The sequence below is a fragment of the Somniosus microcephalus genome, chromosome 3 (assembly GCF_052327205.1).
Source record: "Somniosus microcephalus isolate GS21.2 chromosome 3, FLI_Smic_1.0, whole genome shotgun sequence".
In the NCBI taxonomy this organism is placed as follows: domain Eukaryota; kingdom Metazoa; phylum Chordata; class Chondrichthyes; order Squaliformes; family Somniosidae; genus Somniosus; species Somniosus microcephalus.
The window spans coordinates 356,230,181-356,257,437 of record NC_140989.1 but is presented as its reverse complement, the minus strand read 5'-3'; the positions used below and the strand labels follow the sequence as shown (position 1 = coordinate 356,257,437).

Genomic DNA, 27,257 nt, shown 5'->3' with positions numbered 1-27,257 from the left:
GGCGTTATGCAAGGCGATCAGTGCGGCAAGATGGGGGTCGCTGCTGCCCTCTGGTGAGCTGCAGACCGTTGTTTCCTCAATAAACTGAGAAAAGGAAAGAACTTGATTTCTATCGCGCCTGGCAAGACCTCGAGGACATCCCAAAATGCTTTACAGCCAATTAAATACTTTTGAAGTATAGCCACTGTTGAAAATCTGGAACTCTCTCCCCCAAAAAGCTGTTGAGGCTGGGGGGCAGGGGGGTCAATTGAAAATTTCAAATCTGAGATTGATAGATTTTTGTTAGGTAAGGGTATTAAGGGTTATGGAACCAAGGCGGGTAGATGGAATTAAGATAGAGATCAGCCATGATCTCATTGTGTGGTGGAGTATGCTCGAGGGGCTGAATGGCCCACTCCTGTTCCTATGGTCCTGTGCAGCCAATTTGCGCACAGCAAGGTGCCACAAACAGCAATGAATAAAATGACCAGATCATCTGTTTTGAGGACAGGTCATAGACATAAAACGTAAACTCTTGTTTTTCTCTCCACAGATGCTGCCTGATCTGCTGAGTGTTTCCAGCATTTTCTGTTTATATTTTGGATTTCCAGCATCTGCAGTATTTTGCTTTCGTCTTTTATGTTAGTGACATTGGTTGAGGGCTAAATATTGGCCAGAAAACCAGGGAGAACGACCCTGCTCTTTGTCGAAATAGTGCCATGGGATTTTTTTACGTCCACCTGAGAGAGCAGACGGGGCTCGGTTTAACGTCTCATCCGAAAGACGGCACCTCCGACAGTGCAGCGTTCCCTCAGTATAGCACTAAAGGCTGGTGACAAGCGTGGGGTAGTGGAGCGACTGTACTCCAGTACGAACTACTGCCTTCAGGAGAGGACGGGGCACAATACAAAGCAAACCACTGATTGCTGGGGAACTGGCTTGGAGGAGTCACTAGCCCCGATGGGAGGGAGTGAATAGATACAGTCAATTACCAAAACAAGTGCAGGCTGTAAATGATGATGATATTGCAGACACCATTCCACTTTGTATTTTACAAAGGTCACCGAGTGAAAGCTTTGGACAGTTTTTTCACATCTTGCTGACAAGTTGCCATGCAACAACAGCAACAACTTGTATTTATAATAGCGCCTTTAATGTAGTAAAACGTCCCAAGGCGCTTCACAGGAGCGTTATCAAACATTTTGACACCGCGCCACATAATGAGATATTAGGACAGGTGACCAAACGCTTGGTCAAAGAGGGAGGGTTTAAGGGGCGACTTAAAGAAGGAGAGCGAGGTACAAAGGCGCAGAGGTTTATGGAGGTAATTCCAGAGTTTAGGGCCGAGGCAGCTAAAGGCACAGCCGCCAATGGTGGGACGATGAAAATCGTGGATACGCAAGGGGCCAGAACTGGAGGAGCAGAGAGATCTCGGAGGGTTGTAGGGCTGGAGGAGGTTACAGAGATAGGGAGGGGTGACCAACGGAGGGATATGAAAACAAAGATGAGAATTTTAAAATCGAGGCGTTGCCAGACCAGGAGCCAGCGTAGGTCAGCGAGCACAGGGATGATGGGTGAACGGGACTTGGTGTGAGTTAGGATACGGGCAGCAGAGTTCTGGATGAGTTCAAGCTTTCGGAGGGTGGAAGATGGGAGGCCGGCCGGGAGCGCGTTGGAATAGTGAAATAAAGAGTAGATTGCCTTTCAAAAGCTAGGCTTTATTAACCTTAAAAAACCAGCAAGTACATGTTGAGCACCCAGTCTCAACCACTGTAGAAAACTGAATTTAAGATGGCCACCACAGGTCACATGGAATCAACTAACCAATAAGTTTACAGCATATATCTCAAGGCAGGAAAACAGGCAACCAATTACAATGCTTCTTATAAAACAAGAATAATCACCACAAATAGTGATTCAGTACTTTCTCGATTCCACAGACAGGGAGTGGGTTATACAAATAGGCTACACGAGCACAGACTCACCAATGTCATTTGCGAGAGAAGCTGGGTCAGATACGCCCAGAGTGGCCTCAAACTCCTCCTGCAGACGATAAGCCCTCTGAAGCAACGACTCCAGCTTGTGTATGAATTCCGCGCTAATGATGTCCTATTTGGGGCAAGAAGAGACAGTTTCAATACCCACAGAACAATCAGGTAACACTGGGCTTCTAGAATGTGCCCAATTAGTCAGATGATTTAATGGCAGCATGTAGAAGGTTGTGGGCTCAAGTCCCACTCCAGGCTTATTTCGACTTATAAACATATGCCCTAATCAGCCTTGTTGATAACTGATTCAATGAACACCCGGTAATTGTAACTGACATGAATCAGTCATTCATGAGAAAAAGACTTATGAAATAATACTGAGCGGCCTGCGGGTGGCGCTGTCCAGGGAGAGTATAAATACTTGGGCACGGGCCCAGCTTGCGCAGGACATTCTTAACAGGAACTAGTGAAGGACACAACTAGACCTCCATGTTGTAAAACAGTTGATTAAAGCTTTGTTTAACGCTTAGACCAAGTGCCTGGTAGTTTTCTTACGTCAGCATCTAAGTTCTCTTTTCCACTCTTGCTGCTCTTACACTTCCCCACATTGAACGCCATCTGCCACAGTTTTGCCCACTCACTTCATCAAACCACCCCTTAACCTTCCATATTCCAGTGAATACAAGCCTAGTTTATGTAATCTCACCTCATAATACAACCCTTGGAGCCCTGGTAACATTCTGGTGAATCTGCGCTGCACTCCTTCCAAGGCCAGTATATCCTTTCTTCGGTGTGGTGCCTCGAAATGTACACCGTACTCTAGATGTTGTCTAACCAGCGCTTTTGTAAACCTGTAGCAAAACTTCCTCCCCTTTATCATCCTCTAGCCCTCCAGTTATAAAGGCTAACATTACATTAGCCCTTTTGGTTATTTTTTGTACCTGACTACTACATTTTAGTGATCCGTGTACATGGACCCCCAAATCTCTCTGCTCTTCCACAGTTCCTAGCTTTTCGCCATTTGGAAGATACTCTGATCTGTCTTTCTCGGGTCCAAAGTGGATGACCTCACATTTCCCCACATTGAACTCCATCTGCCACAGTTTTGCCCACTCACTTAATCTATCAATGTCCCTTTGTAACTTTCTGCTCCCATCTACACTACTTACTGTGCCACCTAACTTAGTGTCATCAGCAAACTTGGATATATGGCTCTCTATTCCTTCATCTAAATCATTTATAAATATCGTGAAAATCTGAGGCCCCAGTACAGAACCCTGGGGGACACCACTAGTCACATCCTGCCAATTGGGAGAACTTAGCCATTATCCCTACTCCCTGTCTCCTACCTCCTAACCAGTTCCCTACCTAAGCCAATAGGTTGCCTCCAACTCCATGCACTCTCATTTTGGTTAGCAGTCGCTTGTGTGGAACCTTATCGAATGCATTATGGAAGTCCATATAAATAACATCCATAGACACTCCTTTATCTAGCACTTTAGTCACCTCATCAGGAAATTCTACTAGGTTCGTTCAACTTGACTTACCCTTTACAAATCCATGACTGGCTCTCTCAACACCAACATAACTAAAAACAGATTAACTGGTCATTAATCTCATTGCTGTTTGTGGGACCTTGCTGTGCGCAAATTGGCTGCCGCATTTCCTACGTCACAACAGTGACTACACTTCAGAAGTACGAAAGGTCATCGACCTGAAATGATTATCTCTCGACAGATGCTGCCTGACCTGCTGAGTATAGAAACATAGTATTTCCAGCATTTTCTGTTTTTATTAAAAGCACATACAGGAAACTTTCTGGTATCCGGCACGGACGGGACCGACGTGGTGCCGGTTCAGCAACAATTCTGGATAACCGAACGCTATATGGAGCTCAGAGCTCCGTATAAAGCAACAAACCCTGTTGCTTAGCAACAGCTTCAGAAGAACATCCACAAGTTGCAAGCGTCTCTGTAGCTTAGCAACAGCTGCAGCCAAACCCTTGCCTTTCTCCATTTGTTGCTGTGCAAGTAATAAAAGTTATAAAACTTACCTGAAACCGACTCCTGAATTTTGCCGGTTAACCGACATTTCCGGTTATTTAGGGGCCGGTTAATCGAAAGTTTCCTGTAATTGGCTGTAAAGCGCTTTGGGACGTCCTGTGGTTGTGAAATGCGCTATATAAATGCAAGTTCATCCACGTTCCTCTCGCATGGATCACTGTCCTTATGAGGTTAGGGTACTGCATACAATATTCGAGACGCAACCTTAATAAACAGGCTATTCAGGGTTAAAATAACTTCTTTTGACTTATAAACATATGCCCTGATCAGCCTTGTTGATAACTGATTCAATGAACAGCCGGTAATTGTAGCTAAGTGCTCTTTTCCACTCTTGCTAATGGGCCCCATTCATTGTATATGTTACATTCTTCCTGTTCCGAACCTGCACTGCCCTTCATTTATCCACATTAAAATCCATTAACTCTCCACGAACAGCTTCATGTCATCAGCAAATATTATACTGCTAGATGTTCCATGCTCTATTATTTACGAAAAGTGCAAACACAAGAGATTCAAAACACACCCCTGTAGAACTCCACTAAGGTCGTGCCCCAGAAAGCGTCTTAAATATTTACCATCAGCTTCCGTTTTCAAAAGGTGTCAGCCATGGCTCAGTGGGTAGCGCACTCGCCTCTGAGTCAGAAGGTTGTGCGTTCAGGTCCCACTCCAGAGACCTGGGCACATCATCTAGGCCGACACTTCAGTGCAGTGCTGAGGGAGTGCTGCACTGTCGGAGGTGCCGTCTTTCGGATGAGATGTTAAACCGAGGCCCCATCTGCCCTCTCAGGTGGCCACAGAAGATCCCACGGCACTATTTCGAAGAAGTCCTGGCTAATGTTTAGCCCCCAACTAACATCACTAACACAGATTATCTGATCATGATCACATTGCTGTTTGTGGGATTTTGCTGTGCGCAAATTGGCTGCAGCATTTCAAACATTACAGCAGTCACGACACTTGAAAAGTTATTCATTAGCTGTAAAGCGCTTTGGGACATTGTGAAAGGCACGATATAAATACAAGTTCTTTTTTTGACCCTGTCTTGCTCCAACATGCCCCATCGCTGTGTAATCCTGGTTTGCTCAGTGCTCCGTATCAATGTTTTATGTCGTCTTCGCTTTGCTAAATCTTACCTCCACCGTTTCTTCTGCAATTGCGTCTCCTGCCCCCAGTTTGACGGCAGTGCAGTTCGCCTCATCCTCCGCTTGCCTGCTGCGGAAACTCAAGGCCTGCTCCCACCGCTGGAGTGCCTCCTCAAACAGTTCCATACCTGCACAGGGGTGTGAGTCAGAGGAACAGCAACATCTTCGTTATTGGCACAAACCGTGTTATAAATCTCATCATCATAAAGAAACTACTCATGAAATAATGCTGGACGGCCAGCTGGTGGCGCCGTCCAAGGAGTATAAATACTCGGGCGTGGGCTCAGCTTGCCAGGGACATTTTGTAAGACAGGAACTAGTGAAGTACAACTAGACCTCCATGTTCTGAAACAAGTTGATTAAAGCCTTGCTTTATACTCAAACCAAGTGCGTAGTTTTATTACGTCACCGTGTACAGATTAAAATAAACACTGCAAATAACGAAGAGAGAAAAGGAAAAAAATGCTTGCATTTATATAGCGCCTTTCACTGTCGGAGGTGCCGTCTTTCGGATGAGATGTTAAACCGAGGCCCCGCCTGCCCTCTCAGGGGGATGTAAAAGATCCCACGGCACTATTCAAAGAAGAGCAGGGGAGTTACATAGAAACATAGAAGATAGGAGCAGGAGTAGGCCATTCGGCCCTTCGAGCCTGCTCCGCCATTCAATGAGATCATGGCTGATCATCCAAATTCAGTACCCTGTCCCTGCCTTCTCCCCATATCCCCTGATCCCTTTAGCCTTAAGAAATATATCCAACTCTTTCTTGAATATATTTAATGAACTGGCCTCCACCGCCCTCTGTGGCAGAGAATTCCACAGGTTCACCACTCTCCAGTGTCCAGGCCAATATTTATCCTTTAACCAACATCACTAAAACAGGTTATCTGGTCATTATCTCATTGCTATTGGTGGGATCTTGCTGGGTGCAAATTGGCTGCTGCGTTTCCTACATTACAACAGCGACTACACTTCAAAAGTAATTTATTGGTTGTGAAGCGCTTTGGGATGTTGTGAAAGACGCTATATAAATGCAAGTTCTTCCTTTCTTTACATCACTCAGTCTTCCCTCTCGGACAGTTACAATTCTCCATTTTGTTCTCCCGTCACATACCCATCAGATATAAGTTTTCAGGAGTAGTCACCGGCACATTAACCAGGTTGATTTCATGTTCTTCAGCAACCTTGTCCCATAAGTTAGACGCAGCACACACACAGCTGTGGGAGGAATTCACACTCCGGGCCTGGGTAGAAAAAACAAAGCACACAATGCTTTCAATCACTTTAACATTAAAATATACAACCTGCCTCCCTCAATCAACACCAAGAGAAAGAGAGCAAGCGGGCACCTATCCGACTGCTGTTTATGGGACCTTGATGTGCGCAAATTGACTGCCGCGTTCAAAATAACAGTGATTACACTTGAAAAATAAGCAACTTGTTGGCTGTGAAGCATTTCAGGATGTCATGAAAGGAGCGATACAAAGGCCAGTGTTCTCTTTCTTTGAAAATTCAGAGGCGCTGAGACTCTTGTTCCCGTGAAGTGGGATTCACTGGGAGCATGGTCTCATGACTTCAGGGGCTCCTCAGTGCAATCGATTTCCTTCCCATATTTAATTGTTGTTTCCCCTGGGCGCCATGCTTGGCGTTCCCTGGCAGCCTCCCTCGAGCCTGTGCCACTGGAACAGCCCAGGGCGACATACTTTGGGACTTTTATCAAACATCCTGTTGGTGGATGAAGGGGAGAGCCAGCGGGCGGAGGATAATTGGGGGAGGGGCTTCAGTGGCAAATATGAAGAGGAGGAGGAGGAGGAACGTGTTGGCAATCTGTTCATAAGCCTGGCAACTGACCAAGACATCCAAAGAGTTTATATTGTTATCGACCTGAGCGCGCCCCAGCTCTGCATTGCTGCACAGAATCTCAGCTCAGAAACAGGCCTTTCCGTCCAACTGATCTGTTCCGGTCCTTATGCTCCACATGATCCTCCTCCCACTCGGTGCCCGCTGACCTACAGGAGCTCCCGGTCCAGCATCACCTCGATTTTAAAATTCCCATCCTCGTTTTCAAATCCCTCCATGGCCTCGCCCCTCCCTATCTCTGTAACCTCCTCCAGCCCCACAACCGTGGGGCAGCACGGTGGCATAGTGGTTAGCACTGTTGCCTCACAGCGCCAGGGACCCGGGTTCGAATCCAGCCTCGGGTGACTGTCTGTGTGGAGTTTGCACATTCTCCCCGTGTTTGCGTGGGTTTTCTCCGGGTGCTCCGGTTTCCTCCCACAGTCCAAAGATGTGCGGGTTAGGTTGATTGGCTATGATAAAAATTGACCCTTAGTGTTAGGGGGATTAAATACGTGGGGTTACGGGGATAGGGTGGGGTAGGAGTTACGGGGATCGGGTGGGATATGTGTCGGTGCAGGCTCGATGGGCCGAAATGGCCTCTATCTGCACTGTGGGGTTTCTGTGATTCTGTGATTCTGTGAACCTCCACCCCCAGATCTCTGCGCTCCTCCAATTCTGGCCTCTTTAATCGCTCCACCATTGGCGGCCGTGCCTTCAGCTGCCAGGGCCCTAAACTCTGGAATGACCTCCCTAATTACCTCTCCAACTTTCTACCTCTTTCTTCCTTTAAGCCGTTCCTTAAAACCTAACTCTTTGACCAAGCTTTTGGTCACCTGTCCCAATGTCTCATGTGGCTCGGTGTCAAATTTTGCTTTGATAGCGCTCCTGTGAAGCTCCTTGGGACGTTTTGCTACATTAAAGGTGCTATATAAATGTAAGCTGGTTTTTTTGTTGCCTCTTGTAGCCCTCTATTCACTTCTCCCTCACATGTGCATAAAGCCGCCCCTTAAATGCATCAATGCTAATCTGCTTCAACCACTCCATATGGCAGCGAGTTCCACATTCTCACCACACTCTGTGCAAAGAAATTGCTCCTCAATTCTTTATTTGGTCTGTCAGTAACTTTCTTATATTTATGCCCTCTTTTTCTGTACTCGCCCACAAGCGGAAACAATCGCTCCACTTCCACTCTATTGAACCCCTTCATAATTTCAAAGGCCACTATCCGGCCTCCTCTTAGTCTTCTCTTTTCCAGAGAAAAGAGCCCCAGTCTTTCCCGATCGTCGTCTCGTTCTTTTTGGGCAAGACGGATTTCGAGGGGCCAGGCATAAAGTACGTGGACCAGTGAGCAGCAGCGGAGATTGAAAGCATGCAGCGGGGGAGGGGAGCTTTACCAAATCACCATTACATAGAAGATAGGAGCAGGAGTAGGCCATTCGGCCCCTCGAGCCTGCTCCGCCATTCAATGCGATCATGGCTGATCATCCAAACTCAGTACCCTGTCCCTGCTTTCTCCCCATATCCCTTGATCCCTTTAGCCTTAAGAAATATATCTAACTCCTTCTTGAATATATTTAATGAATTGGCCTCAACTGCCTTCTGTGCTAGAGAATGCCACAGGTTCACCACTCTCTGGGTGAAGAAATTCCTCATCTCTGTCCTAAATGGCTTACCCCTTATCCTTAGACTGTGACCCCTGGTTCTGGACTCCCCCACCATCGGGAACATCCTTCCTGCATCTAGTCTGTCTAGTCCTGTTAGAATTTTATAAGTTTCAATGAGATCCCCTCTCATTCTTCTAAACTCCAGTGAGTATAAGCCCAATCCTCGTACGTCATTCCTGCCATCCCAGGTATCAGTCTGGTGAATCTTCGCTGCACTCCCTCCATGGCAAGAACATCCTTCCTCAGATAAGGCGACCAAAACTGCACACAATACTCAAGGTGTGGTCTCACCAAGGCCCTGCACAACCTCAGCAAGCCATCCTTGTTCCTGTACTCAAACCCTCTCACTACGAAGGCCAACATACCATTTGCCTTCTTAACCGCCTGCTGCACCTGCATGCTTACCTTCAGCGACTGGTGCACAAGGACACTCCGGTCTCGTTGCACTTCCCCTTCTCCCAATCTATTGCCATTCAGATAATAATCTGCCTTCCTGTTTTGCCACCAAAGTGGATAACCTCACATTTATCCACATTATACTGCATGTGCCATGCATCTGTCCAATCACCCAACCTGTCCAAATCATACTGGAGTTTCTCGGCATCCTCCTCACAGCACACACGCCCACCCAGCTTTGTGTCGTCTGCAAACTTGGAGATATTACATCTAGTTCCCTCGTCTCGATCATTAATATACATTGTGAATAGCTGGGGTCCTCGGACCGATCCTTGTGGTACCCCACTAGTCACTGCCTGGCACTCAGAAAAAGACCCGTTTATTCCAACTCTTTGCTTCGTGTCTGCCAACCAGTTCTCTATCCAAGACAGTACCTTACCCCCAATCCCATGTGCTTTAACTTTGCACGCTAATCTCTTATGCGGGACCTTATCGAAAGCCTTTTGAAAGTCCAAATACACCACATCCACTGGTTCTCCCTTATCTATTTTACCAGTTGCAGCCTCAAAAAATTCCAGTAGATTAGTCAAGCACGATTTACCTTTTGTGAATCCATGTTGACTTTGTCCGATCCTGTCACTGTTTTCCAAGTGCTCTGCTATTGCATCTTTTATAATGGACTCTAGCATTTTCCCCACTACCGATGTCAGGCTTACATAAGAAATAGGAGCAGGAGTGGGCCAATCGGCCTCTCGAGCCTGCTCCGCCATTCAATAAGATCATGGCTGATACCGGTCTATAATTCCCCGTTTTCTCTCTACCACCTTTTTTAAATAGTGGGGTAACATTAGCTACCCTCCAATCCATGGGAACTGTTCCAGAGTCTATAGAATTTTGGAAGATGACCAGCAATGCATCTATTATTTCTAGGGCCACTTCCTTAAGTACCCTGGGATGTAGATTATCAGGCCCTGGGGATTTATCGGCCTTCAATCCCGTCAATTTCCCTAACACCATTTCCCTACAAATACTGATTTCTTTCAGTTCCTCCCTCTCATTAGACCCTATGTTCCCCGACATCTCAACGTCGGCGTGCCTAAACCTCCGGAGACTTCGCTTGCTGCTCGTCAACTACTTACCGAGGCCAGGCTCTGCACTGAGCCAGAGTACTTGCTGATCAGTCCCGCAGATGCGTACGTGTTATACGAGTGCGATCCCTTCGACTGCAAGGAGAGGCTCAGGTTTTGTCGACTGCTGGCACAACTCGAACCTATGAACGCAAATCACAACGGCAGGATGATACTGTCGCAAATGCAACTTTTGCTTTTCCCCGTTGACTTTCTGATTACTGTCCCAGTTTGAAAGAACTTGCATTTATATAGCGCCTTTCATGAGCTCGGGACGTCCCAAAACGCTTCACAGCCAATGAAGTACTTTTTGACGTGTAATCGTTGTCGTACTGTAGTAAACAGGGCAGCTCAGATTTGAACACAGCGCAAACCAGATAATCTGTTTTTAGTGCTGTTGGTTGAAGAATAAATATTTGCCAGGACACCAGGGTGAACCCCCCCCCGCCACCCCCCGCTCTTCTTCAAAATAGTACCATGGGATCTTTTATGCCCATCTGAAAGGGCAGACAGGGCCTCGTATTAATGTCTCACCTGAAAGACAGCACCTCCAACAGTGCAGCACACCCTCAGCCTAGGTTATGTGTTGAATTCTCTGGAGTGGGATTTGAACCCACAAAAGAGGCGAGAGTGCTACCAACTGAGCCAAGGCTTAACACCTTATTCAAACTACGGGAAACTCTTTTTTATCCGGCACCGACGGGACCGGCGTGGTGCCGGTTTATCAAAAAGTCCGGATTACAGAGAGGTATAGTTTAAAAGGTACGAGAGCTCCGTACACAGCAACAAATCCAGGCTTCCCTGTTGCTTAGCAACAGGTGCAGGAACTCCGGCCACAGACCAAGCGTCCCTGTTGCTTAGCAACAAGTGCAGGAACCCCGGTTACACAGCCACAAATCCAGGAACGGCCACTAATATGAAGTAAAACTTACCTGAACCTACTCTTGAATTTTACCGGTTAACAGAGATTTCCGGTTATTTAGGTGCCGGTAAATCGATAGTTTCCTGTACCTATGCTCAGACATGTGGCTGACTTTGTGCACCTGCTACCACTTGTTAAAAGCGCAAACTAGTCTGAGTTATCCAAAGAGACTTGAGTGAGGACTGATGAGGCACTAGATTTGTGAACAGCCATCTTGACCTATCCTAACAAAATGTTGTTGAGTCATTTTAAAGACCAAGATGGTGGGGAGGGATCTACAAGAAACGTAACCAGCCTAAATATTTAAAAAAACAGGAAAAGAGAGCATAGCAAAGAAAGTAAGGGAGGACATTGATGGCAAGGGAATAAATAGAACAGGAGTCTAAAAAGATGGTTAAACATAAAGTGAGAGGAAATCCTATTAAAAATGAGTTAAACTGTCTGGAAAGTAGGGGAACATATAGGCAATAGTGACCGTAATATAATATGCTTTAAGATGATAATTGAGAAGGACATAAGAATGATGAAAACCAGGTTAATAGATTGGAGAAAAGCTGATTTTGAGGGGCTGAGAATAGAACTTGGAAAAATAAAATGGGCAACAATACTGGCAAACAACAAAGTAGAACAGCAATGGGAAACATTTAAAACGGTGTTCAACAGAGTGCAGGAACAATATACAGGAAACTCTCATTTAAACAGCACCTAAATATCCGGAATTCTCTATTAACTGGCAAAATTCATACTCCAAAAACAACACCTCAATAACCGGAAATGTTGCCGAGTTCGAGTCCGAGTCTCCCGCAGTGGCCGAGTTAGTCAGTGGGGGTAGTTCTCCAAACTGCCACTACTCGGCTTCTTGGCGCTGTCGGAAGTCCGAACACCTCACTAAGTAATTAAACAGTTATGGATTACCCTCAACTGGCAGTACTGTACTTAATCAAACATCTTCCACCATCCATTTAACACAACATTCTGTAGGTGAGTACCCAATTACTGTATACTGCACATTTCTTGATTTTTTAAATTTTTGTTTGTTAAAAATAGCCTCGGTAGATAACCCTCTCCGTCATCCGGAATTTTTAATCAACCGGCACCATCCCGAACCAAAGAGTTTCCTGTATTCCGCTAAAAGGAAAGAACAAACTAAACACTAATGAGACTCCACGGACGAATAAAGCCATAAGGGAACAATTGAGGGTAAGGAAAGAGGCATACATTAAGTACATGGACAGCAGGGGAGTGCATGATAAGGAAGAATATGAAGAGATTAGGAGAGAAGTCAAAAAACATTAGGAAAGCAAAGAGGAACTATGAAATTAAATTATCAGGGAACATAAAAAATAGTAAAATATTTTACAGACACATCAATAAAAAAGGAAGGTTGGGATGGGAATAGGGCCATTCAGGGATAGACAGGGTAACACCACAGGTAACGATAGAGAGATGGCAGAAATATTAAATAATTATTTTGCTTCAGTATTTACCAGGGAGGTAGAACAGGTGGACATGACATTGGATGATGAGATTAGTAATGAAATAAGTGTATTTAAAATAAAAAGAGGGGATATATTAAATAAGCTAATCAAACTCAGAGGATAAAACCCCTGGTCCAGATGGATTGCATCCATGCATTTTGAAAGAATCTAGGGAAGAGATAGCAGAGGCATTACTACACATTTAATAATTCATTAGAAAAAGGTGTAGTGCCAGAGGACTGGTGGATAGCTAACGTAATACCGATATTCAAGAAGGGGGATAGAACATGTCCAAAGAATTATAGACCAGTCAGCTTAACATCGGCGGTGGGAAAAATAATGTAATCCTTACTAAAGGAGAAAATAGAAGAACATCTAGAAACCAAAAATAAAATAAGGAACAGCCAGCACGGATTTCAAAAGGAAAAGTCTTGCTTGACCAACCTCATTGACTTTTTTGAAGAGGTAACAGAGAGAGTAGACATGGGTAATGCAGTAGATGTAATTTATCTAGATTTTCAAAAGGCCTTTAAAAGGTACCACATAATAGACTGATGAACAAGGTCAGAGAATGGGGAGTCAGGGGACAAGTAGCAGAATGGATAGCTAGCTGGCTTCAAGGCAGAAAGTAGCGAGTAGGGGTAAAGGGTAGCTATTCACAGTGGCAGAAAGTGAGTAGTGGTGTTCCACAAGGATCAGTGCTGGGACCACTGTTGTTCACAATTTATGTTAACGATTTAGACTTCGGAATCAAAAACACAATTTCTAAATTTGCGGATGACACCAAATTGGGGGAGGGATAGTCAATACTGAGGAGGACTGCAACAAATTACAGGAGGACATTAATAAACTTGCAGAATGGGCATATAATTGGCAAATGAAGTTCAACACAGATAAATGTGAGGTATTACATTTTGGTAGGAAGAATAGGGAGGTCACTTATTACTTGGAGTGCGCGAGTCTAGGTGGGGTAGAGGAACAAAGGGAACCCCGCAGTGCAAATACACAAATCACTAAAAGTTGCGACACAGGTTAAGGCCATAAACAAAGCAAACCAAGCACTAGGATTTATTTCTTGAGGGACAGAACTAAAAAGTAGGGAAGTTATGCTAAACCTATATCGAATCTTGGTTAGATCACACTTAGAGTACTGCATACAGTTCTGGTCGCCATATTATAAAAAGGATATAGAGGCACTGGAGAAGGTGCAGAGAAGATTTACAAGGATGATACCAGAAATGCGAGCGTATACATATCAGGAAAGGATAAACTGGCTGGGTTTCTTTTCTCTTGAAAATAGATGACTGAGGGGTGACCTAATAGAGGTCTTTAAAATTATGAAAGGTTTTGATAGAGTGGATACAGAGAGAATGTTTCCACTTGTGGGGAAGAACAAAACTAGAGGCCATCAATATAAGATAGTCACCAAAAAATCCAATAGAGAATTCAGAAGAAACTTCTTTACCCAAGGAGTGGTGAGAATGTGAAACTCGCTACCACGGAGTGGTTGAAGCGAATTGTATAGATGCATTTAAGGGGAGGCTGGACAAACATATGAGGGAGAAGGGAATAGAGGGTTATGCTGATAGATTTAGATGAGGAAAGACGGGAGGAGGCTCGAGTGGAGCATAAGCGCCAGCATGGACTGGTTGGGCCAAATGGCCTGTTTCTGTGCTGTAAATCCTATTTAATTAGATGGCATGTCAAACTTCTAAACCCAAATTTATGCAACATGTCCTCAGAATTTAACTCTTTAAGTTGCAGTATCATTCTTCCTGAGGTACAGTGCCCAGAACTGAACATAGTACACCAGTTGCGCTCTGACCAAGTCTCTGTACAACTGAAGCTAAACTTCCAGCCATTAGGATTGCAGCTAATCCTTCCCTGCAATGTCACTCTGCTGTACAGTCTTTTAACATGCCACATCACTTCCTGTGCAAACCATGGCTCAGTGAATCATAGAAAGTTACAGCACGGAAGGAGGCCATTTCGGCCCATCGTGTCCGTGCCGGCCAACAAAGAGCTATCCAGCCTAATCCCACTTCCCAGCTCTTGGTCCGTAGCCCTGCAGGTTAGAGCATCCCAGGTGCACATCCAAGTACTTTTTAAATGTGGTTAAGGTTCCTGCCTCTACCACCCTTTCAGGCAGGGAGTTCCAGACCCCCACAGCCCTCTGGGTGAAGAAATTTCCCCTCAAATCCCCTCTAAACCTTCCACCAATTATTTTAAATCTGTGCCCCCTGGTTTTTGACCCCTCCGCTAAGGGAAATAGGTCCTTTCTATCCAATTTATCTATGCCCCTCATAATTTTATACACCTCAATAAGGTGTCCCCTCAGCCTCTTCTGTTCCAAGTAAAACAGACCCCGCCTATCCAATCTATCCTCATAGCTAAGATTCTCTACTCCCGGCAACATCCTTGCAAATCTCCTCTGTACCCTCTCTAGTGCAATCATGTCTTTCCTGTAATGTGGTGACCAGAACTGCACGCAGTACTCTAGCTGAGGCCTAACTAGTGTTTTATACAGTTGATGAAGCATAACTCCCCTGCTCTTGTATTCTATGCCACAGCTAATAAAGGCAAGCATTCCGTATGCCTTCTTAACCACCTTATCTACCTGGCCTGCTACCTTCAGGGATCTGTGGACATGTACTCCAAGGTCCCTTTGTTCCTCTACACTACTCAGTGTCCTACCATTTAATGTGTATTCCCTTTCCTGGTTAGCCCTCCCCAAATGCATTACCTCACACTTCTCCGGATTGAATTCCATTTGCCACTGTTCTGCCCACCTGACCCAATTTATTGATATCTTCCTGCAGTCTACAGTTTCCTTCTTCAGTATCAACCATACAGCCGATTTTAGTATCATCTGCAAACTTCTTAATCATACCCCTATATTCAAGTCTAGATCATTGATATATACCACAAAAAGCAAGGGACCAAGGCCTAGAAATTCAGTATAGCCACTTTTGGGGCGGTAAAGTCGGGCGGCCGCTAAAGTTTGCGCCCGGCGCAAAGTCGCGCCCCGTTCGCCGATATTCAGTCGCATCGCCCCAAGAGGTTGCTGCTGCGCAAAAACAGGCGATGCACGACTATCTTTAGGCGCTAAGCCGGCGGTGCTGAGCGATACCCCCGAGGCCGGGCGCAGCGTAGGTGCGGCGAGTTCTTGATTGACGGCAGACACTCTGGTGCCGGTCATCTCTTAAAGGGGGAGGGTGTATTTGATTGCCTGCCACGCCCTGCACACTGAAGTCCTCAACCTAGGCCTGACCACTTCAGCTTCACCTGTACAACGCCCATGACTATGGAGAAGGCCAGGGAGAGAGCGCAGCGCTTCAGTGATGGTGACCTGAGGCTGCTGGTTGGCGCAGTGGAGCGCAGGCGCCATGTTTTGTACCCAGAAGGTGGCAAGAGGCCGCTGCCCAGCGCCTACCGGAAAGCCTGGAGGGAGGTGTCCAACAGGGTGTCTTCCAACAGCGTGGTTGCCAGGACTCCTGTACAATGCCGGAAGAAGTTCAACGACCTCACTCGGATTGTCAGGGTGAGTACCCTTTCCAGTGTCCTCCTCATCCTTGCATGTGCACCTCACATTATGGGCCTAATGGCCAGCCCTCATCCAGCAGCTATGGGCCTGGCATGAAAATCAATTGCACATTCAGCACTTTACACTCTGTCCAAGCTATTCGACCATGGGAGGCAGTGCAGACAAGATCAGGGCTACACACTGTACTTAGAGGCCGTCCTTTCTCTTGCAGGCCAAGGTTGCACACAACCGGCGCAACCAAACTGAGACCGGGGGAGGCCGTCCTGACCTCAAAGAGCTCTCCGACCTCGACCAGCGTGTGGAGCGCATTATGGGAGGCCGGCTGATTGGCCCCGTCGCCACTGGAGATGCCGACCCTGTTCTGGGCACCAATGGTAAGGGCATCACCTTTTGGACCTCTCTCGTTCCACTTGCGCATCAGATCAGCATCCTTTGCCACTGTCCGACCAATGCGGTGAATGGCACCACTCATGCCTCCCTCGCTGCCGCCCTGTCCTCACTCTAAAGCTACTCTTGTGCCTTCCTGCTTTCAGATGGTGAATCGCCAGGTGAGGAGGCGGGCCCTCAAGCTGCCACTGTCAGCCCTTCGGAAGACGAGGAGGAGGAAGAGGAAGCCGGCCCATCAGTGCCACCCTCAGCTGTGCCAGCCCATGGCGATGTAGGGGACACGTCTTCCCTGGAGGGGAGCCAGGGGGAAGGGTCGGAGGAGAGTGAAGCTCCGGGGCCCAGCGGCCTGCAGCAACGCGGGAGGGGTGGGGAAGCTCGGCGGACTTCTCCCCAGAGGGTGAGTGCGGCCTCCAGTCCTGCGACGGTGAGCGCAGAGGAGGTGCGCCTCCTAGAGGAAATGGCCGTCCAGGCTGAGCGCAGGCACACTGAGCTCATGGCTGCAGTGGGAAGGATGCCTGACTCCATAGAGTCACTGGCAAGGAGTGTCCAGGAATTCGGGGCAGCACAGGCCAGGAGTCTGCAACAATTCAGTGCAGCACAGGCCAGGAGTCTGGAACAGTTCAATGCAGCACAGGCCAGGAGTCTGCAGGACATCAATGCAGCACAGGCCAGCAGTCTGCAGGACATCGCGGCAGCACAGGCCAGGAGTCTGCAGGACTTCGCGGCAGCACAGTCGGCTTCTAGCCAAGTGCTCAGTCGTGCCGTCCATTCACTGGCTGGTGTGATGCGGACACAGACCAGGGCCACACGGGCACTAACTGCTGCCACCCTCGCTGGATCAGCCAGGCATCGCCAGGGCACTCGCCGCGCAGCAGCAGCCCAGCAGTCTGTCCTTCAGCTGTTTGCTGCGCATGCTGCAGTGCTGGCCCGTGCAAATGCCAATGTGTCAGGCGACCAGCGAGCACCTGCGATTTGCCAGGTTGCCACCATTCCTGCAGCCGACACTGCCACTCCGCCATTGCAGCTGCCAGGAGCTGCTGGACACACTGCTGCCGCCCAGCCAGACTTGGAGCAGTCAGCAGCCGGCCACTCCAAGGCCAGAGCTGGTGCAGGCCGACCCCCAAGGGCATCTGCCGTCTCGCCATCTGCCCCTCAGCAGCCTTCCCCCAGCCTTGCTGCAGCCGCTGGGGTCCCATTGAGGAGGAGCTGCAGGGCAGGAAGGGGCCACTCGCGGAAGCGAGGTGGATCACCCTCGCAGGAGAAAAAGTAGAAGGCGTGGCCATGTGTTTTTTTTATATATGAGGCCGAGAAGGTTTTTTTATATATGAAGGCCGAGACTGGTGTCTATCTTTTTTTGTGTAAGGCCGAGACTGGTGTCTTTCTTTATTTGTGTAAGGCCGAGACTGGTGTCTTTCTTTATTTGTGTAAGGCCGTGACTGGTGTCCTTCTTTCTTTTTGTAAGGCCGAGACTGGTGTCCTTCTTTCTTTTTGTAAGGCCGAGACTGGTGTCCTTCTTTCTTTTTGTAAGGCCGAGACAGTTAGTTTTGTGTTTTTGGAGGGGGCTTCTCCACATGAGCATGTAATGTGGGAAGGGCAGAGGTGTTCAATAAATTTTTGTTGTTAAATTGCAGTGTGCATGGTTTTTTGGTTAAGTCCTGGTTGCCCTGCTCGGCTGAGGGCTTGTGGAGCGGCTACATTCATCTGCTGACATTGGCACAAGCCAGTCCCCGAGAGGGGGCCTAAAACCGACGTTCAATAAGCCGGCGACGGGCGGCCCTTGCACTTTGTGCCTCCCTCCTGTGCTGGTCCTCCTCCTCCTGCTCCTCCTCCTGAGGTGGTCCTCCAATCTGTGGTGGCAGTGGCTGAGTCCTGCGGATAGCCAGGTTGTGCAGCATGCAGCAAACGACCACGAAATGGGAGACTCGCTCCGGAGAATACTGCAGGGCTCCACCGGAACGATCAAGACAGCGGAACCGTTGCTTCAGGACGCCGATTGTTTGTTCGATGATGTTCCTGGTCGCTTGATGGCTCTCGTTGTATCACTCTTCAGCAGGGGTGCTGGGCGCACGGAGCGGGGTCATCAGCCAGGTACACAAAGGATAGCCTTTGTCCCCGATAAGCCATCCTCGTGGGCGAGGCTGTGCCTGGAACATGTCTGCCACAGAAGTCTGTCGCAGGATGAAGGCATCGTGGCTGCTGCCTGGAAAGCGGGCATTGACAGCTAGGATGAGCTGCCTGTGGTCACACACCAGCTGTACGTTCAGCGAATGGTAGCCCTTCCGGTTGCGGTAATCCTCGGCATTCTCCAGAGGTGCCCGCAAAGCCACATGCGTGCAGTCAATGGCGCCCTGCACCATGGGGAAGCCCGCGAATGCTGCGAAGCCCATTGCGCGCTGTTGCTGCTTGTCAAGGGCCATGGAGAAGGAGATGAACTGACGTCTCCTTTTGAAAAGGGCATTGGTCACCTGGCGGATGCAGCAATGCACGGCGAACTGGGAGATGTTGGCAATGTCCCCAGTAGCGGATTGGAAGGAGCCGGTGGCATAAAAGTTGAGAGCCACCGTCACCTTTACTGCCACCGACAGAGACGTCCTGCTCCTCAGCTGTGGCTGCAGATCAACGGCAAGCAGCTGGCAGATCTCTGTGACCACCTCCCTTCTGAATCGCAGCCTCCGAACACACTGCTCCTCAGACATCTGGAGATAGGAGAACTGCTGGCGGTATACCCTGGGTGGGTAAGGCCTCCTTTGCCGACGCCTGTTGCCCCCTCTCCGTCTAACCAGGGCTGCCACTCTCTCACGGCGTCTGTGAGCCCTTTGGATGTAATTGAGAAAGCCTGCGTTGACACCCATTGCAGCCCCCATAATATGCTGGCAAACAATGAGATGTCAATGAAGGCAAAAACTTTTTGAAAGCTGTGGCCTGAAGCCTAGAAGTACCTGTCCGAGTGTTGGGCCAAAGCAGAAAGCTATCTACCTTGGTCTCTCTCCAAAGATCCGTTTCGCAAGAAGGTGTGCTGCAAAATGGCAGCCTTTTATATTGCAGGATGAGCGCCCTTTAATTTGCGCCCCCTGCGCCCCGCATCGGCTGAGCACCGTTCCACTTCACAGTCGCTAGGGGCACCAGGCGCACAATGGGGCGGCGCGACTGAAGTTCCGGTTGGGGGCGCACAAAGGGCGTTGCACGAGGAAATGACGTCATGATCTGCGCGCGCGCTAAATCTCTAGTGAAGTTGGGGCGAGGCGCAGTTCGCGCTGCGCCCGGGCGCAACCCGCCTGGCGCCCGACATCTACTCCTCCTAAGGCGCTAACGGTTGGCGCAGCCAACTGAATTTCTAGGCCCTAGTACTGAACCCTGCAGAACCCCACTGGAAACACCCATCAACCATTACCTTCTGCTTCCTGTCTCCGAACCAGTTTTGAATCCAACTTGACACTTTGCCCTGGATCCCATGGGCTTTTAACTTTGTGACCAGTCTGCCATGTGGAACCTTATCAAAAGCCTGGCTAAAGTCCATATACACTACATCAAACGCACTACCCTCAGCTACCCTCTTTATTACCTCCACAAAAAATTCAATCAAGTTTGTCAGACACGACCTTCCCTTAACAAATTCGTGCTGACTATCCTTGATTAATCCGTGTCTTTCTAAATGAAGATTTATCCTGTCCTTCAGAATTCTTTCCAATAATTTTCCCACCACCGAGGTTAGGCTGACTAGCCTGAAATTACTCGGTCTATCCATTTCTCCCTTTTTAAACAAGGGTACCACATTAGCAGTCCTCCAGTCCTCTGGCACCACACCTGAAACCAGAGAGGATTGAAAAATGATGGTCAGGGCCTCTGCTATTTCCTCTTTTGCTTCGCTTAACAGCCTGGGATACATTTCATCCGGGCCTGGGGATTTATCCACTTTTAAAGCTGCTAAACCCCTTAATACTTCCTCTCTCACTATGTCTATTTCATCTAATATTTCACACTCCTCCCCCCGATAGCAATGTCTGCTTCGCCCCTCTCCTTTGTGAAAACAGACGCAAAGTATTCATTAAGAACCCTACCGACGTCTCCTGCCTCCACACACAGATTACCCTCAGGATCTCTAATAGGCCCTACCCTTTCTTTAGTTATCCTCTTACTCTTAATATATTTATAAAACACCTTTGGGTTTTCCTTGATTTTACTTGCCAAGAATTTTTCATGCTCTCTCTTTGCTTTCCTAATATCCTTTTTAATTGCACCCCTGCACTTTCTGTACTCCTCTAAAGATTGCAGTATTTAGCTCTCGGTATCTGTCATACGCCTCCCTTTTTTTCTTTATCCTACCCTGTATGTCCCTAGACATCCAGGGGGCTCTAGATTTGTTAGTCCCACTTTTTTTCTTTAAGGGCACATATTTGGTCTGAACCCTCCAGATCTCCTCCTTGAATGCCTCCCACTGCTCTGACACTGATTTACTACCTTCAAGTAGCTGTTTCCAGTCCACTATGGCTAAATCCCCTCCGAGCTTCGCAAAATTTGCTTTTCCCCAATTTAGAATTTTTATTCCTGCTCTATCCTTGTCCTTTTCCATAACTACCTTAAATCTAACAGAATTATGGTCACTAGCACCAAAATGCTCCCCCACTGATATGCCTTCTACCTGCCCAGCTTCATTCCCTAAAACTAAGTCCAGAACCACCCCCTCCCTTGTTGGGCTTGCTGCATACTGGCTAAAAAAGTTCTCCTGGATGCATTTTAGGAATTCCGCACCCTCTATACCCTTCACACTAATTTTATCCCAGTTAATATTGGGGTAGTTGAAATCCCCTACTATTACTGCCCTATAGTTTTTGCACTTCTCAGAAATTTGTCTACATATTTGTTCTTCTATCTCCCTCTCACTGTTTGGGGGTCTGTAGTACACTCCCAGCAGTGTGATCGCCCCTTTTTTGTTTTTCAATTCAACCCATATGGCCTCGTTTGATGATCCCTCCTCACAGCTGTAATAGTTTCTTTAATCAATACTGCAACCCCCCCTCGCTTTTTACCTCCCTCTCTATCCTGTCTGAAAATCCTGTAACCAGGAATGTTGAGCTGCCATACCTGCCGCTCTTTCAATCACGTCTCTGTAATAGCTATAATATCATCGTCCCAAGTATCTGCCTGTGCCCTCAGCTCATCTGCCTTGTTCGCTATACTCCTTGCATTGAAGTATATACCATTTAGTACAGGCAAACCTCCTTGTTGACTATCTAGCCCTTGATTCCTCTGTCCTTCCAATTTACTTTCTACATTTTTGTTTTCCAATTCCAGTTTTTCTTCCCTCCCTATTGACTCTATACTTAGGTTCCCATCCTCCTGCCAAGCTAGGTTAAACCCTCCCACGAGGATATTGGTCCCGTTCCCGTTGAGGTGCAACCCGTCTGGCTTAGAGGTCCCACCTCCCCCAGAAACAGTTCCAATTCCTCAGGAATCTAAAGCCCTCCCTCCTACACCATCTCTCCAGTCATGCATTCATCTGCTCTATCTTCCTATTTCTGTACTCAATAGCACGTGGCACTACTACCTTTGAGGTCCTGCTTTTTAACCTCTTTCCTAGCTCCCTAAACGCTGCCGGCAGGACCTCATCCCTCTTCCTACCTATGTCGTTGGTACCAATATGGACCACGACCTCTGGCTGTTCACACTCCCCCCTCAGAATGCCCTGCAGCCGTTCAGTGACATCCTTGACCCTGGAACCAGGGAGGCAACATACCATCCTGGAGTCACGTCTGCGGCCACAGAAACGCCTGTCTGCTCCCCAAACTATTGAATCCCCTATCACTATTGCTGTCCCTCTCCTCTTCCCCCTCGCCTGTGCAGCTGAGCCTTCCATGGTGCTGTGGACTTGGCTCTGGCTGCACTCCCCAGAGGAACCATCTCCCTCACCAGTACTCAGCACCGAATACTGGTTGATGAGCAAGATGGGCTCAGTGGACTCCTGCACTACCTGCCTGGTCCTCCTCTTCTGTCTGACGGTCACCCATTCCCTCTCTGTCTGCACACTCTTAAGCTGTGGGGTGACCACCTCCCGAAACGTGCTATCCACATAGTTTTCAGCCTCGCGGATGCACAGCAGTGACTACAGCCGCTGCTCAAGCTCCGTAACCCGGTGCTCGAGCTGCTGTAGCTGGCGACACTTCCCACACATGTGGTCGTCCAGGCCACGGGAGGTGTCCAGGACTTCCCACATGGCACAGGATGTGCATTCCACGGGTGTGAGCTGCCCTGCCATACCTCTAATTACAGACTATTTACTAACCTAGCTGGGATAAACTTAAAACTTTAAGAAAGCCAAGTAAAAACACTTACCAGATACACACCAATCAGCTCCCTCTTTTTGAACGTTTAGTTTTTAATCCCGGCTCTTAATTTAAACCAATACTCAAGATAAAGAGAGTAATACTGACCAACCAATCACTTCCCTGCTTTCCTGTGACATCACTCCTTGTTTTTGTTGTCAGGTCCGCTGCCTCGGCTCTCAGGCCTCGCTCTGCCGCACTCTTTGTATCCTCAGGCTCCGCTCTTGCTCCCTCTCGGGTCCGCTGCCTCCGCTCTCGGGACTCACTCTGCCGCGTTCTTTATATCCTCAGGCTCCGCTCTCGCTCCCTCTCAGGTCCGCTGCCTCCGCTCTGGTATCACTCTTGCCTATAAAATGGTCATGGGTTCAAGCCCCACTCCACAGACTTGAGCACAAAAATCCAGGCTGACACTCCAGTGCAGTGCTGAGGGAGTGCTGCACTGTCGGAGGTGCCGTCTTTCGGATGAGACGTTAAACCGAGGCTCCGTCTGCCCTTTCAGGTGGAGGTAAAAGATCCCAAGCCACTATTTCGAAGAAGAATAGGGGAGTCCTCCCTGTGTCCTGGCTCATATTTATCACTCAACCAACATCACTAAAACAGATTATCTGATCGTTATCACATTGCTGTTTGTGGGATCTTGCTGTGCTCAAATTGGCTGCTGCATTTCCTACATTACAACAGTGACTACACTTCAAAAATTACTTCATTGGCTATAAAGCACTTTGGGACGTCTTGAGGCCGTGAAAGACGCTATATAAATGCACGCTCTTTCTTTCAAACAGCGAACCATTCCTTTAGCAAATAGTCCCAAGCCTGCTGCTATTTAAAATCTATTTTTGAAGTGTCATTAAGATTTACAAAACATACTTTGCAAACAAAAAAAATAATGAAATGCAAGATGTTCTGATCCCCAGCAGTCACATCACCCGGCTCGATGAGCATATGGAAGAAAATGTTTCCCTCCTCTATTGATTCCAATTAGAAGCTGAGATGGGGAAGTGTTGGTTCAATGTTTAAGTGTTTCCACTGGATGCTCACTGGGGTGGTCAATTTACAAGAGGCTCTTCAATCGGGAGAGCCACAATTACATTAAAATCCATTACTGCTTTCCGAATGTCAAACAGAATTACATTTTAGAAACCCATTTTAGAGAGAGTGCACAGTGGTAGCTATTGTGATGAGCAATCTAGGAACCTGGTTTTCGTTGCCTCGCTGAGCTGACAACACAGGACGACACAGATTTCTGCTGTATTTTGGCACGAGGTGGAGATCATTTGGTTTCAGTTATCGGCATTCGCTTTATGTGTAGCATGCCCCATCCCAACAAAAGCACAGAATGCCAAAATAGTGCACACATGCTGACATGAATCAGTCATTCATGAAAGACTTACAAAATAATACTGAGTGGCCTGCGGGCGGCGCTGTCCAGGGAGAGTATAAATACTCGGGCACGGGCCCAGCTTGCGCAGGACATTCTTAACAGGAACTAGTGAAGGACACAACTAGACCTCCAAGTTGTAAAACAGTTGATTAAAGCTTTGTTTAACGCTTAGACCAAGTGCCTAGTAGTTTTCTTAGGTCACATGCTACCTCATCAGCCACTTTGATGAGCCTCTTTTGAGAGCGCTGCTCCATCTGTTCCACCTGTTCTGGTCTACGGTAACCTAACCCAGTTACACAGACAAAGGGTGGTAGCTTTTAAGCCTTTCTCATCCTATTATGCCATAAGTATGGCCAACGTACAAGAACCTACACTGACCCATCAAAAGAAGCTTCTGTAAAGAGAAAGACTTGCATTTTACATAGCGCCTTTTACGACCCCCAGGATGTCCCAAAACACTTTACATAAGAACATAAGAAATAGGAGCAGGAGTAGGCCAATCGGCCCCTCGAGCCTGCTCCGCCATTCAATAAGATCATGGCTGATCTGATCCTAACCGCCAATCTACTATCACAGAACCATCTCCTGAATCTAACAGAATTAGACACACGAAATAGGAGCAGGATCAGGCTACACGGCCCCTGGGCCCACTCCGCTACCCACAGGGCCATGTCCGATCCAAACCTAGACTCATGTCCAAATTCCTGCCCGCTCCCCGTAACCCTTAATTCCCCTTTCTTCTAGGAAACTGTCTATTTCGGTTTTAAATTTATGTAATGATGTAGCTTCTACAGCTTTTTGGGGCAGCATATTCCATGGACCTACCACCCTCTGAGTGAAGTAGTTCCTCCTCATCTCAGTTTTGAAAGAGCAGCCCCTTATTCTAAGACTATGCCCCCTAGTTCTAGTTTCACCCATCATCGGGAACATCCTCCCCGCATCCACCCGATCCAACCCCTTCACAATCTTATATGTTTCAATAAGATCGCCTCTCATTCTTCTGAACTCCAATGAGTAGAGTCCCAATCTACTCAACCTCTCCTCATATGTCCATCCCCTCATCCCCGGGATTAACCGAGTGAACCTTCTTTGTACTGACTCGAGAGCAAGTATGTCTTTTCTTAAGTATGGACACCAAAACTGTATGCAGTATTCCAGGTGCGGTCTCACCAATACCTTGTACAACTGAAGCAATACCTCCCTATTTTTATATTCTATTCCCCTAGCAATGAAAGCCAACATTCCATTGGCCTTCTTAATCACTTGCTGCACCTGCATACTAACCTTTTGAGTTTCGTGCACCAGGACCCCCAGATCCCTTTGTACTTCAGTACTTTCCAGTTTCTTGCCATTAAGATAATAACTTGCTCTACAATTTTTCCTGCCAAAGTGCATAACCTCACACTTTCCAGTATTGTATTCCATCTGCCAAATCTCTGCCCACTTACTTAGCCTGTCTATATCCCCTTGCAGGTTTTTTATGTCCTCCTCACTCACTACTTTCCCTCCCATCTTAGTATCATCTGCAAACTTTGATATGTTACACTCGGTCCCCTCCTCCAAATCGTTAATATAGATTGTAAAGAGTTGGGGACCCAGCACTGACCCCTGTGGAACACCACTAGTTACTGATTGCCAGTCTGAGAATGAACCATTTATGTCAACTCTCTGCCTTCTGTTAGATAGCCAATCCTCTATCCATGCCAGAATATTACCCCCAACCCCGTGATTTTTTATCTTAAGCAATAATCTTTTGTGTGGCACCTTGTCAAATGCCTTTTGGAAGTCCAAATACACTACGTCCACTGGTTCCCCTTTATCCACCCTATATGTTACTTCCTCAAAGAACTCCAGCAAATTTGTCAAACATGACTTCCCCTTCATAAAACCATGCTGACTTTGTCCTATTAAATTATGATTATCCAAATGTCCTGTTACTGTCTCCTTAATAATGGACTCCAAAATTTTACCTACCACAGATGTTAGGCTAACCGGTCTATAGTTCCCAGCCTTCTGTCCACTGCCCTTTTTAAATAAGGGTGTTACATTAGCAGTTTTCCAGTCTGCCAATGAAGTACTTGTGAAATGCAGCTATTGTTGCAATGTAGAGAACCGCAGCAGCCAATATGCTCACAGCAAGCTCCCACAAACAGCCATGTGATAATGACCAGATAATCTGTTCTCGATGGTGTTGGCTGAGGGAGAAATGCTGGCCAGGACACCAGAACTCCCTGCTCATCTTTGAATGGCGCCATGGAATCTTTAACATCCACCTGAACCACCAGAATAGACAGTCAAGACCTCGGTTTAATGTCTCATCTTAGGGAGATTGCCGCTGCCAATGCAGCCCTCCATCAGTCCTGCACTGAGGATTCAGCACAAAGAATGTGTTCAAATCCTTGAACCATCAACCTTTGGACTCAGAGTGCAATCTGTTGTGTCCGTGTATAATAAGACACAGACTGCAGGAGAACGGTACAACAGGTGTTTACTCAACGTGGCTCACACGGGAACTGATCTGTACAGATTACTACTCAGTGCTATATACAGGTGTGGTCACTGCCGGTACTGCAGTATACATGAGCTGTAAAAGATAGTTCCCCCCTTAAAAGGTATATACATTACAATTCCTCCCCTTTTAGATTAACAGTACCATAACACTCATTTAACAATTAAATATCAAACTAATTACAATTAACACTTTTAACATGCAACATTAGCTGAAAATAGTCTATTTATATATTCAGTCTTTGGGGAGGCTTCCTGATCCTTTCTGGATAGCGCCTTTCCCGAGTGTCTTGCTCTTGGTGCGGAGGCGATTCTGGCCCCCTGTCGTCGGTTGGTTCATCAGCTTCCGATGCTACTGTTTCTGGTGTAGATGCGACCTGTACGTCGGGTTCATCACCAGGTACGTATGGGCGAGGCATGGGGTTGACTTGTTCCTGTGACTCTAGGATCTGGTCAGCATGGCATCTCACGATGCTCTCCCCAACGTCCACTGTGTACATTAGTGGGCCCTGCCGTGTGCA

The 27,257-nt window shown here is 47.4% G+C and overlaps 1 protein-coding gene across 1 annotated transcript in view; it reads right to left on the bottom strand.

The window, feature by feature from the left end:
• miga1 (mitoguardin 1) overlaps positions 1-27,257 on the bottom strand; it is a 134,684-nt gene that overhangs the window by 87,882 nt on the left and 19,545 nt on the right. Inside the window, exons 5-8 of the mRNA XM_085983462.1 lie at positions 10,209-10,339; positions 6,285-6,414; positions 5,164-5,300; positions 1,965-2,088 (exon numbers count right to left, since the gene is read on the bottom strand). Of these exons, the coding sequence (XP_085839588.1) occupies positions 1,965-2,088; positions 5,164-5,300; positions 6,285-6,414; positions 10,209-10,339 (522 nt within the window). The remainder of the gene's footprint in view (positions 1-1,964; positions 2,089-5,163; positions 5,301-6,284; positions 6,415-10,208; positions 10,340-27,257) is intronic.